The following is a 12637-nucleotide window of genomic DNA, read 5'->3' on the forward strand; positions in this document are numbered from 1 at the left end:
TGTGGAACACTTTTACATGTGTTGTCTCACTTGAGCCTTATGGCTTTGTGAAGCGGGCTGGACAGATTGTCTTTATCCCCCATTTACAGATGAAGAAACTGAGGTTCAGAAAGGTTAGAGTTCATGGCCAAGAGCATGCAGCCAATCAGTGGTGGCGGTGGGATGTGAACCAGTCCCTTGAAGAATCACGTTATTGGGCCTTTGCTCAGCTGCCCCTAGCCCACCAGGCCTCCTTCGGTGGTGCCCGTTGGCCCCCTCTCACCTTGTCGGGTCCAGCCCAGATACCTGGTGAATAGTAACCATGGGTTGAGCCCACATCCATTAAGCGCTTGCTACACTCCAGACCGGGTACATAACGCTTTGCTCTCCCCACTTGAGGTAGGTGTGACTCTTACAGAGGGAGAAGCTGAGGCTGATGGAGCCTGCCCAGGGTCACTCGGTAGTGTGACAGCCAGGAGCCCAGCTTGGAAAGCAGTCTGAGTTTGGAGTAGGCCTCTCTTGCCCTCTGCATCCCGGCCTGCACAAGGCCTTCTCCGAATCCAAGGGTGACAACAGAGTCCTCCTTGCTTTTGAGTATGGGGTCTGGCTTCCTCCCCCGCCTAGCATCCTTGGAGCCGGCCTTCGGCTGCTGAGAGCTCTCTGGGGACAGGAGCCGGACCCTGACTCACCGACCTCTGCCCCCCCCCCCGCCCCCCGCAGGAGGAAGTCTCCATAAGGCCAGAGTCATTCACTTGTTCCCTGTGAGGCAGGCGGGTCCCAGGTGCTCCCGGATGAGGACAGGAGATGGGAGAGGAGAGATGACTCAGCCAAGGCCACCGTTTGTAAATGTAGGAGCCTGGACGGGACCCCAGGGCTCGGCTCTCCATCCCTGGTCGGGGGTTTGGGTAGGGGGGCGGAAGGCAGCTCAGCCTCAGCTGCGGGCGGGCGCGGGGGCCGGACTTCTGTGAATGCCAGGGACAGGATGGCGAGTGGGCTGGGGGCGGACTGAAGGAGGGAAGAAGAACAGGGTATTTTTGCATTTTGACATTACAAAAGTGCCGATTAGATTGTCAGCGACTGGCCGGTAGCATCTGCTTGCGTTCGGAGTTGGCAGGCGCGGCCGAGCCGACGGAGGGAGAGGCGGCCGCGGGCGGGGGGCGGTGCCTCCGCCCCGAGAAGGGCTATCCCCTTTAAGAGCTCCGCCCAAAGGGGCGCTGCCACCCCTAAGGAGGCGGGCAGACGCCGCTTCTCATTCATTGTCTTGACAAGAGCATCCTCAGCGGGCTGTCTCTGGCTCCGCCGGCTCCTTCCTCCTCCTCCTCCTCCTCTCCCTCCTCCATTTGGGGGTTCACTCATCTCTCAGCAGCAGGTAAGCCTGGGTCCCCGGGCAAGGGACAGGGCATCGCTGCCCTGGGCCACCTGTGGGGCAGCCGTGAGCTCGGTGGAAGGCGGCCGTGGGGGCGGACGGGCTGTCAGCGCGCCGCTGGGAGAGGGGACAGAGCCGTCCGCGCCGCGCGTGCAGGGGACTCGCCCGGGGGAGGGGGATGTGCGTGGGAGGGTCCATCTGCGCTGTGCACAGGCCGGGGTGAGGGACCACCGGGGGTGGGGGTGGGGGCAGGGTGGGTGAGCCGAGCAGCTGCCCTGAGCTTGGAGACAGGAAGGGGTTGAGAGCAAAACAAGAAAAGACCAAGTTCCCCTTTCCGCGGTTTCTGAGCCTGGTACCTGCGGTGGGGGAGGAGGCAGGGTGGGGCGATGACTTCCTGTCCCCCAACCTCGGCTTTGGGGCTCCCCTCTCCCCAGGCCCAGGTTTCTCATCTGGGTCTGATCCCCCTGCCCCGGACTGCTTCTCCTCACACATGCTCCTCACCTGCTTCCAGGGCAGGTGCACCGGAGCCTCCCGGAGCCTCACAGGGCAGGCCAGGGCAGCGGGGTGCCCAGCGAGAAGGGCCAGGGCCAAAGGCAGTCTAAGGGGCAAAGCTGGGCAGGTGGGGTAGAGGCCTGGGAGGGTGCCCTCTGAGCAGGCGGCATGGCCCCTACACGGCCGGGAAGGTGATGCAGTTGGGTGTCGGGATGGGGCCTGTAGCCTGGGGAGCCAGAGGTGATCCCTGAGGCTTCAGTCGCTCTCCACCCGGCCCGGTGGGGGGAACCATCCTTGCTGGAACTCAGAGAATCAGCGCCGCCTCTCCCTTCCCCTGAATAGTTCCAGAGCAGGCACCTGCTTAGGCAGACTCGAGAGGCAGAGGTGTGGGGAGGAGAGAGTGGGACCCAAGCCATCTGCTGTTTCTGGGGCCCAGAGACCCTCCTCCTGGGCAGGCCCACATGCTGCTCCCCTCTGGATGCCCAGCCCTGTGCCAGGTGAGGGAGGAAGCTCCCCATGTGGGTGTGAGGGATGTGAGGTGTGGCTGCTATGACTGAGAGAACCCACCCTCCAGGCTGTCGCCACCAAAGCCCCCAGAGGGTGGGAATGTGAGCCATTGGAGGGGGGGCCATATCCGGCAGCAGTCAACAGATCGGCCCTTGGTGCTACCCCACGCTGGGCTCTGCCACAGAGGCGGAAGGTATAGACGCGAGGCCGGGTTGGGCAGAGAAGGTGGGCCTTGCAGGTTGGCCAGGAATGAGAAGGGGTGAGGAGGGCGAGCAAGAAGGAGACAAGATGGCAGTCCAGAGGAGGGGGCAGGGAGCCCAGGGAGCCAATGCTGGGGAAGTTAGCTGAGACCTTAAACACCGGCTGAGGGGTGTCCTGGGGTACACGGGCGACACTCTAAGGTCAGAGTTGACCTGAAGGGAGAAAAGCCCTCAAACCCACGTGTCCCCCCAGGATGAGCCGGCAGGTGGTCCGCTCCAGCAAGTTCCGCCACGTGTTTGGACAGCCAGCCAAGGCCGACCAGTGCTATGAGGATGTGCGCGTCTCACAGACCACCTGGGATAGTGGCTTCTGTGCTGTCAACCCCAAGTTTGTGGCCCTGATCTGCGAGGCCAGTGGGGGAGGGGCCTTCCTGGTGCTGCCTCTGGGCAAGGTGAGCCCCTGGAGGCCTTGGGCCAGTAGCCTTCCACGTGAGGGGGGCCTCTGGTCCTCCAGTGGCCCCACGGAGGTCCTGATTAGGTGACTGTCACCAAGCCTTCTTGGGCAGCAGCCTTGTCAGCTGTAAAACTGAGCTGGGCCACATGAGCCTCCAGCCTCCTCCAGCTCCTACGTGCAGTGGTCGCGTGGAAACTGAAGCTCAGGTGACACCAGAAAGGTCATCCAGCAAGTCTTGCAGACCCGGGGCCTTCTCCCCTCTGGAGCACAGAGAGAGCTCCATCGGGTCCGGGCAGACCCAGCGGTGTTCTCGGGGTGGGAGGGGCTCTGGGCCTGGGCCCTTCTGAGCCCCCAGGAGCTCTGGCCCCCTGGCTGCAGGCAGGGATGATGTGAGAGGCCCTCTCCCCTCCCCCAGACCTGCCTTCCCTCTGTTCCTGCTCGTACCCCCTTCCGCTCTGCTGACCCCCACCCCCAGCACACTCCTGTGCTCTTGGGGGGTGAGACAGGAAGGGGAGATGGGCCCTAAGTTGTTACCTTAAAAGGGCCGATGGAAGCCAAGAGAAGAGGAAGTGGTTGTGGGGCGAGGGCTGGGGCGCTCTTCACACAGGAAGCCCTGCGGCAGCAGCTGTCCCCGGAAGCAGCCATTTCCAAACCTCGGCTCCTGCCCGGGGCCAGTTTGGACAGACTTCCCCTGTCCCTATCCTGTTGGAAGGACCCCTCCCCATCCCCACACTTCCCTGGGGAACCCTAACCTTAATACAACCTCCCCTGCCCTGGGCCTTGGCCTGTCATCCCCTGGAAAGCCTCCCTCGGGGAAGCTGGGGCGGGAGTGCCAGCCCCCAGGTCATTGGTGAGAAAGGTGGGGGTGGAGATGTCAGGACCTTGGCCAGGGTCTGACCGTAAGGCGGGACCAGGGCCCAGTGTGCCCTCTGGTACCCAGCCCCACACCCCCATCCTGCATTACTTGTGGACAGCCCTTCTGAGTTGCCCAGATACCTCTGGGACTGGGGCAGAGGACCAAAGCCTCCCACCCTAGGCCCTGTTCCACCTCCCAGGGACCCAATGCCTCCCTCTCTGTGCCTCTCTGAAGGGTTGTGGGGAGGCTGGATTAGGTTTGGAGAGCAAAAGTCCCTCCCTCAGAGGCCCTGCTCTGCCCCCTAGACTGGACGTGTGGACAAGAATGTGCCCATGGTCTGTGGCCACACGGCCCCAGTGCTGGACATCGCCTGGTGCCCGCACAACGATAACGTCATTGCCAGCAGCTCCGAGGATTGCACGGTCATGGTGAGTGGTGGGGGGACACAGGGCTGGGGGAGCTTTAGCACTGGACCTGACATTTGGAACCCCCAAGTCTCACTCGCCCCTTCTCTGCAGGTGTGGGAGATCCCTGATGGGGGCCTGACATTACCCCTGCGGGAGCCCGTCGTCACCCTGGAGGGCCACACCAAGCGCGTGGGCATCGTGGCCTGGCACCCCACAGCCCAGAACGTGCTGCTCAGTGCAGGTGCCTGGGGGGAGAAGAGGGGTAGGCCGGTCACCCGACGGCAAGGGACGGAGGCTCACGGTTTCTAACGCTGGCAATACCACCCAGGTTGTGACAACGTGATCCTGGTGTGGGACGTGGGCACTGGGGCGGCCGTGCTGACGCTGGGCTCCGACGTGCACCCGGACACAATCTACAGCGTGGACTGGAGCCGAGACGGCGCCCTCATCTGCACCTCCTGCCGTGACAAGCGTGTGCGCATCATCGAGCCCCGCAAAGGCACCGTTGTTGCCGTGAGTTGCCCTGAATCACGACCCTTGACCCTAAGCCCTTTACCCGCCTCTGCACCATCAGCCAGGTCCCTCTTTCGCTCTCAGCTGGGGTCTGGTGCTTAGGTTGTGTGCGTGGGTACCTGACTGACCGCGTCCCTTTCCTTCCAGGAGAAGGACCGTCCCCATGAGGGGACCCGGCCTGTGCGTGCAGTCTTTGTATCAGACGGGAAGATCCTGACCACGGGCTTCAGCCGCATGAGTGAGCGGCAGGTGGCGCTGTGGGACACGGTGCGTGCTGGCTGGGGAGCAGAGACCCAGCGCGACTGGAGGCTTAGTGCCTGCCCTGCCACATGCCCAATCAGATAGAGCCACAGGCCTCAGTTGACCCTCTGTGGGATGCCGGTCTCCACTGGTTGTTCAGAGAGGGCCCTCCCCGAGTCCGTGCCCCGAGCTCTTCGCACGCTCGGCTTAGCCCAGCTTATTGTTCCCCGTCTCCCCCATCTCTGCAGAAGCACCTGGAGGAGCCACTGTCCCTGCAGGAACTGGACACCAGCAGCGGCGTCCTGCTGCCCTTCTTTGACCCTGACACCAACATAGTCTACCTCTGTGGCAAGGTGTCCCCGTCGGGCAGGGACTTGTGGGGGGGGGCGGGAGGTGGAGGGAGGAGGGCTCGGAAGGGACCTGGCTGGAGGCCGCCGTGGCGTTGATGCCCGCGTCTGCATCTGCCGCCCACAGGGTGACAGCTCCATCCGCTACTTCGAGATCACTTCCGAGGCCCCATTCCTGCACTATCTCTCCATGTTCAGTTCCAAGGAGTCCCAGCGGGGCATGGGCTACATGCCCAAACGTGGCCTGGAGGTGAACAAGTGTGAGATTGCCAGGTGACTGACCCCTGACCCTGACCTGAGCATGCTCCCTGGGCAGTGCCGACCCTACTCGGACCTTCAGCTCTGGGACAGCCATGTGTGGGCGCTGCTCACCTTCTTATTTCCACAGATTCTACAAGCTGCACGAGCGGAGGTGTGAGCCCATTGCCATGACAGTGCCTAGAAAGGTGATGCTCCCATGTCCCTTCCTGGGCCCCGGGCCAGGCACTGACCTCGCACGGTTGCAGGGTGGCGGTGTGGCCCAAGCACTCTCTTAACCAGCCTTGGCCTTGCCCACAGTCGGACCTGTTCCAGGAGGACCTTTACCCACCCACCGCAGGGCCCGATGCTGCCCTCACGGCTGAGGAGTGGCTGGGGGGCCGGGATGCCGGGCCCCTCCTCATTTCCCTCAAGGACGGCTACGTGCCTCCAAAGAGCCGGGAGCTGAGGGTCAACCGGGGCCTGGACACCGGGCGCAGGAAGACAGTACCAGAGGGCAGTGGGACCCCCAGCTCGGTGAGAAGTGGATGGGAATCTGGGAGTCAGGACGGGAAGATGCGCAGGGCAGGGGCTGCTACTGACATGGTCCTTGTCCCACTGGAAGGAGGCTGGTGTTCGGGCCATCTTACACTCATGTTGGGGACCCTCTGCGGGGGGAGCAACCCTCTGGGGGCCAGGAGCGGGTAATCCTCAGGCCTCAGAAAACAGGTTTCAGGTGTCTTGGCCTGCAGCTGAGGGACAGAAGGGCCACACCCTGGAGCTCTTGGTAGGGCGGTGGGGGGCTGCCCAGGTGAAGGATGGGCCCGGGACTGATGCGGGGCTGGCTCCCCCAGGATGCCGTAGCCCGGCTGGAGGAGGAAATGAGGAAGCTCCAGGCCACGGTGCAGGAGCTACAGAAGCGCTTGGACAGGCTGGAGGAGACGGTCCAGGCCAAGTAGAGGACCGCAGGGCCTCAGCGGGGGCCGTGGCATCGCCTCCCTCCCTCCATTCACACCCTTCTCCTCAGGCCATGACGGCAGATAAAAAATAATAATAAAATGGCTTTATTTTCTGGTACCTCTGACTCAGACGGTCCCCTGGATGCTGGGTCTGCTGAACGGACCTGCCCTCAAGCTGCCCCTTCGGTTGCCGTGATGAGATTGGCCCGTACCAGGAGCTGGGCGGGGGCGGGGGGGCGCCTCTTGAGCACTTAAGGCCACAAGAATAGGCCTCGGTGGGTAGGAGCCACCCCACGCTCGTATGGGTTGAGAGCTGGCAGGGTCTGAGCTACGCAAGGCCTTGCCTGGGGCGAGCCTCAAAAATTCCCACGATGACACAGAATTTGCCTTTCCTGGTAAACCGCCATAGGCTGCATGCGACTGTCCAGTCACTGTCACTGGTGGGGAACCAAAACTCACATGACACCTAGATGGCACTTACAGGACGCGTTTCAAACTGCACAAAATCAGGGGATCTTCTGTGAGGCCAAAGCTTAGAACCGAACCCTGGTTTACGGGTGAGGACATGGAGGCACAGAGCAGGAGAGGGGCCTGCGGGAGGCAGACCTTGAGTCATGAGCCACCTGCCCCTTCTGGTCCCTAGTCTTCCTGCTACGTTGCTGCCTCCCAGTACCTCAGTCTGGGATCCTCCCCGGACAGAGGAGACCTGTCAGGCCCTGTCAAGTGGGGGCTTAGAACTGGGTGTCTGATGTCCAACTCAGTGAGGCCAGGCCAGGGCTAGTGGGATGGGTGTCCTGGCCCCAGCAGAGCTCCCCTCATACCACACAGGGACTGCAGCAAGCACTAAGGGCCTCATTCACCCGCCCTCCCCCTGCTGAAGCTTCAGCACCACCTGCATAGACAGAGAGGCAGGGCCCATCTGAGTCTCAATCTCTATGCAACCCGTGTGACCCTGGGCAAGTCACTTCTCTCCAGGCCTCAGGTGCTCTATAACAGGAAGGGATAGCATCACAGCTCTGTGAACGCACTGGGTGGATCTTATCAGGGGTATGATAAAGAGAGAAGCAGAAAATCTGGAACGTGGGCCTCTTAAAGCGACATTCCTTCCCTGAGCCTCTCCTGCACAGCGGCGGTGATATGCCCTCCTAGTGAAGTTGTACTTGAGTACTCTGTCACTAGGTCTTCTCCTGGCTCAAGGGAGCCGAGGAAAGTCCAGGAAAGGATCCTAGGAACCCAGAACGGTTAACCTGTCATCACCATGACTTCACCTTTTCTGATAGGAACAAGAGGGAGGTAGGAAGTGGGATGGTTATTTAGGCGTCAAGAAACTGGCCCTGAAAAGGGGAACAGAGGGGTGGGATGGTTAAGAACTGCAAGCCCTCACCCCCAAAGAGCCCTGGCCCCATCTGGGGCGCTTGCTACCCTCCTGGGTCCCAGGGACCCCATCTGTGCCAGGCCTTACCAATCCTGGCACCTGTGTTTAAGATTGATACTAAGGGCATCATGTGCCCCAATTTTATGGCTCAGGTGGCCTTATTCTCCTGCTTTAACCCTATCCCTATCTCCTGCCCACAGCTCCATTCCTGAAACGCTCATGGTCTCCTCAGGGACAACTGTGGCCACACAAAGCCCTGGGCTAAAGGGACACTGGATTTTCTCCAGTGGACCAGACAACAACAGCATTCCCGGTGTTTCAGTGTCCCTGCTGGGGTACCACCTCCCCTGAGACTGCGAGGGGCTGGGGAACCTGCAGGGAACTGCAGGATCCTCTATTATGCCCCTGACATTAGGGTGATGTTGGGGAGTGGGGGAAGTTTGTTAAATTGGCCAGTGCCCTGAAGCCCTGGGTACTTTTTCATCTGTGCATCTTGAAAACTGGCAGAGGGCAGGAACCCCTGGTAATTGCCAATGAACAGCAGCAGTGCCCCTAAGGTTCTACTAAGAATTACAGAGAAGGCCGGTGCCGCCTGCCCTGGAAGGGACTTTAATTTCATTTTGTAAGTGGGGACACAGAGGCCTGTGTTGAGGGACTTGTCCAAGGTAAGACAATGGAAAGTGGCAGGGCAGAGAGAAACCAGGCTCTAGACTCAAGCTCAGCATCCCTCCCACCCTCCCACACACAACACACTGACACAGAAGCTGGCCCTGATTCATAATTTAATGGCTGTGCAGGCCTTGGTCTCTTATTTCTGCCGCTCACGGGCCCACTGCTCTGGGGTCAGGGTTTTCTGCTCAAAGGCATGAATGTGCAGAAGCTCTTCCGCTAGGCACGTGTTCACCAGCCTGGGGGAGAGATGGGGTTAGGAAATGGAAGGCCGGGGCCTGAGTCGCAGCCTCCGAAGGTAGGGTGACCCAGGAGACTGGAGGTGTCCTCCAAATTGTGTCCCCAGGACCTGGGAACCAAAGAGGCAGAGGGCCTAAGTCTCAATACAGGGGCCACGAAGGCAGGATCCTTGGGGTCGTGGTTCACGGTGCAGGGCCGCACTGGTGGGGGCGAGGGGCTTAGGTGTAGGGGAGTGGCCAGGGTTGGGGTCCCGGCGCTGGGATGGCGCTGAGCGAGGTATTCCCGAGGCCTCACCGGTGTCTCTGAAGCAGTGGCTTCCCCTCGAACTTGGCCGACACCACCAGGACTCGGAAGCTGGACGCGCAACGGTTGGGAGTCGTGTCCTCGACCTCCTATGGGGCAGAACGGTGGGGAGAGTGTGAAACCCGCCCCTCAGGCGCGCTTTCCCCCTCGGGCGAAACCGGGCCGCACAACTCACCACGTGCTCTGCCTCCAAGTCCCGCTGCAGCTTCTCCCGGAGGTATTCGGCGCTGAGTTCCATTGCGGCAACCCAGAAAGGGCGGCAGCCTAGCCGGGATGGAACCCCAGCTCCGACCCCAGCCACACTGCTTCCGCCCTTACTGACGCCACTTCCGCTGAGGACTCTACTTCCGCCCTTACTAAAGCGTCCGTAAACACAGCACTTCCGCCCTCACGCAAGCCCAGCTTTCCAACAGTCCTGGGTTTCCGCGCTTACCATCAGCCCGCCAGTCAGAGTCTGCACAAGGACGGGGTCGAGCGCTAATAGGTGTCCGCCGCCTGCACCCCAGCCTGGGTTCTGTGGGTCCGTTTGGACACCCTACTCCAGCCAGGAGAGGGTGCGCGAACCTGCATTGCTGCGGCCTCTACGGTACCCCGGGGTCGCCCCCAAACGCTTTTTCCGAGACAAGCATTTTGCGGCCCTGGCAGCTCAGCCCTCCCTGAGGTCACAGGCCCCAGCAATCAACCCACAAGTCCCGATGGGCCCTGCGGGGGACGCGGCAAGGCCCAGGCGCTTCTTCGGCGTCTACTTGCTCTACTGCCTGAACCCTCGGCACCGGGGTCGCGTCTACGTGGGGTTCACCGTCAACCCTGCTCGTCGGGTCCAGCAGCACAACGGGGGCCGCAAAAAAGGCGGGGCCTGGCGGACCAGCGGACGCGGGCCCTGGTAAGAGGGACCGGATTTCTGTCTGGAGGAGGGCTTCAAGAAGGAGGCGGGGCTCGGAGGAGGAGAGGCCTGCCGAGAGAGGCGGGGCACTGTGGTGGCTGAAAGTCGGGCTGGGGGGTGGGGCCCTGGTGACGAGGGCGGGCCTATCACAGGGGAGGAGCGCGGTGGGCCCTGTGAAACTCAGCCGTGGGACTATGGCAGGGGTTGGGTAGGAAGGGGACTGATCATCTAGGCTTGGTCCGGTGACAGCGGGCTGATGAACAAGGCGGGGGGTTGGAAAAGAGAGAGCCTGCAAGGGAGAGGAACTGAGGAGGGCAGTTAAGTACCTGTGCTGGAGGCGGGGCCTGAGGTTGGCAGGTGCGAAGGGACGTACCTCCACGAAAGGGGCGGAGCCTCCCGGAATGGGCCTGAAGCCGGGCGTGAGAACTCCACTCTCGGGTAGGACTGGGGGCGAACCATGGCGAAGGGATTCGGCTTGACACCGACCGGTTGGGGCGGGGTCTCACGGGCCACGTCCTCGTTCTCGTCCCCAGGGAGATGGTGCTTATCGTGCATGGCTTCCCTTCCGCCGTGGCCGCCCTTCGGGTAAGAATGGAGACGGGGGCAATGGGAGGACGGGGTGGGGCTTGGGGCCTAAGCCGGGGGCGGCCCTGAAGCCCCTACTTCCTGCCCGCAGTTCGAGTGGGCCTGGCAGCACCCGCACGCCTCGCGCCGCCTGGCGCACGTGGGCCCGCGCGTGCGCAGCGAGGCCGCCTTCCCTTTCCACCTGCGCGTGCTGGCGCACATGCTGCGCGCGCCGCCCTGGGCGCGCCTCCCGCTCACCGCGCAGACTTCCGACGTGAGCTGTGCCCGCCGCCGCCACCGCACATGCCGCTGGCCTTCGGGCCTCCGNGGCGCGCCTCCCGCTCACCGTGCGCTGGCTGCGCGCAGACTTCCGACGTGAGCTGTGCCCGCCGCCGCCACCGCACATGCCGCTGGCCTTCGGGCCTCCGCCGCCCCGCGCCCCGGCCCCGAGGAGCCGCTCCGGTACCTCAGCTGACGCGGAGTCCGAGCCCGACCAAGGCACCGAGGCCTGCTGCGCCCTGTGCGCGCTCTCCTTCCAGGTGAGCCGCCCCACCTGGTCTCCAGGTCGCTGCGAGACTAGGGTTCTGACGAGTTGGGGTCCAGCTGTTTATTTCAGGACCGGGCAGCCCTCTGACACCCTTTGCCCTCATCACTATAATGGGGTTGCTAGTACTTCCTGGTGTTCCTCCAAACCAGTACCCTCCTGCTCAGGGCCTTTGCCCTTCCCCTTTGACTGGAAGATTCTTCCCTAGACCTAGACCTTCACTTCAGTCTTCATAAAATGCCACCTTCTCCTTCTCCGTGAGGTCTTCCTTGGCTCTCCATCTAAAACTGCAGTTCTTCCTTGTACACTCCTCTGCCTTTTTTTTTTTCTTCCATAAAGCCTAAACACTTATTGTCTTGAACATAGTAGGTGTTTTATTTATCTTATTGTCAGTATCTCTCCTGCCCCAGTACAAGGCAGTTCTTGTTCACTGCTGTAGTCAAGGGTCTGTTAAACAACAGGTGGCCAATAAATATTTAACAAATTAACTGAGATGCTGGGCCTGACTTCTGAGCTCTCAGGAAATGTAAATTGAGTATTTGCCATTCAGGGATTAAGTGGCCTGCCTGAGATCACTTAGCCGGTAAGAACTATAGGTCTGGCTGCAGTGGCCAACGATGTTTCTATAATCACTGCTAATGCTGGGGGCGGGCGGGTGGGGGGGGGGAGGGATCGGCTAGCTTAATCCCTGTGGGAAAGTACTGTAATCTCTCCATGCCTCATTTCATCTATAAAATGCAAATAGTAGTAGTATGTGCCTCCTAGCATTGTTTAATGTAAAGCCTCTGGAAGAGTGTCTGGTCCATAGAAATTGTGCCTGTTAGCTCCATCATTCCTCCTGGTTTTCTCTCTTACCTGCCTGCCACCTCTGACAGGATGAAGAGGGCCCCCTGTGCTGCCCCCACCCTGGCTGCCGCCTAAGAGCCCATGTGATCTGCCTAGCAGAGGAGTTCCTGCAAGAGGAGCCAGGGCAGCTTCTGCCCCTAGAGGGCCAATGCCCTGGGTGAGTCCAGCACCCCCGCCCCAGCCTGGTCATGCTCTGGGAAGATGGTGCCAGTTGTCCAAGTCCAGGCGCCGGGGCAGCTGAGTCCTTATCTTGGCACCCAGGGCCTAGCCTGGAGGAGACTTGGGATCCTGACTGTATCTCCTACCAACTGCATCCCTTGGTAGCTGTAAGAATTCTCTGCTGTGGGGAGACCTGATCTGGCTGTGCCGGATGGGCGCCGAGGAGGAAGAGGAGGACTTGGAATCAGAAGAGGTGAGACGTGGCTTTGACCCCAGCCTCCCTACCCCACCCCACACCCGAGGCTGCCTTTGACCAGTCCTCTTGTCTCCGTAGGAACACTGGACAGACATGCTGGAGACCTGACCTGCAGCGCCCCCAACCCTCCGCCCTCTACTTGTCTGTGCCACCCCTGTGGGTCTGGGCACCTTTTACTTGAGTACAATAAAGAGTCTGAGTTAAGGGAACTTTCTGGTGTTCGTGCAGCGGAGGAGGGGTC

At 61.4% G+C, this 12637-nt stretch overlaps 3 protein-coding genes across 4 annotated transcripts; 2 read left to right on the forward strand and 1 right to left on the reverse strand.

The window, feature by feature from the left end:
• The first annotated feature begins 735 nt into the window (after positions 1-735).
• On the forward strand, positions 736-6675 carry CORO1A (coronin 1A). 2 transcript variants are annotated; one of them, XM_019808049.2, is made up of 11 exons: positions 736-827; positions 2798-2996; positions 4160-4282; positions 4373-4502; positions 4590-4774; positions 4922-5041; positions 5263-5367; positions 5489-5634; positions 5750-5807; positions 5920-6135; positions 6453-6675. In XM_019808049.2, coding segments are annotated over exons 1-11 (1389 nt in total). In that variant the 5' UTR covers positions 736-825; the 3' UTR covers positions 6558-6675. The 2 variants fall into 2 exon arrangements, with proteins under 2 accessions (XP_019663608.1, XP_002927407.1); XM_002927361.4 differs by lacking the exon at positions 736-827 and adding an exon at positions 1193-1348.
• Positions 6676-8697: 2022 nt separating this feature from the next.
• Positions 8698-9519, reverse strand: BOLA2B (bolA family member 2B). Its single transcript, XM_019808031.2, has 3 exons — positions 9320-9519; positions 9136-9233; positions 8698-8840 (listed from the first exon to the last, which is right to left on the reverse strand). Exons 1-3 carry the CDS (start codon positions 9380-9382, stop codon positions 8741-8743), a joined length of 261 nt encoding a protein of 86 aa, XP_019663590.2. The 5' UTR covers positions 9383-9519; the 3' UTR covers positions 8698-8740.
• A 284-nt stretch (positions 9520-9803) lies between these two features.
• SLX1A (SLX1 homolog A, structure-specific endonuclease subunit) lies at positions 9804-12605 on the forward strand. The gene is made up of 7 exons (XM_034670169.1): positions 9804-10027; positions 10561-10612; positions 10704-10831; positions 10920-11130; positions 12011-12138; positions 12306-12393; positions 12475-12605. Exons 1-7 carry the CDS (start codon positions 9840-9842, stop codon positions 12502-12504), a joined length of 825 nt encoding a protein of 274 aa, XP_034526060.1. The 5' UTR covers positions 9804-9839; the 3' UTR covers positions 12505-12605.
• Positions 12606-12637: the final 32 nt, after the last annotated feature.

Source organism: Ailuropoda melanoleuca, chromosome 10 (assembly GCF_002007445.2).
Source record: "Ailuropoda melanoleuca isolate Jingjing chromosome 10, ASM200744v2, whole genome shotgun sequence".
Taxonomy (NCBI): Eukaryota; Metazoa; Chordata; class Mammalia; order Carnivora; family Ursidae; genus Ailuropoda; species Ailuropoda melanoleuca.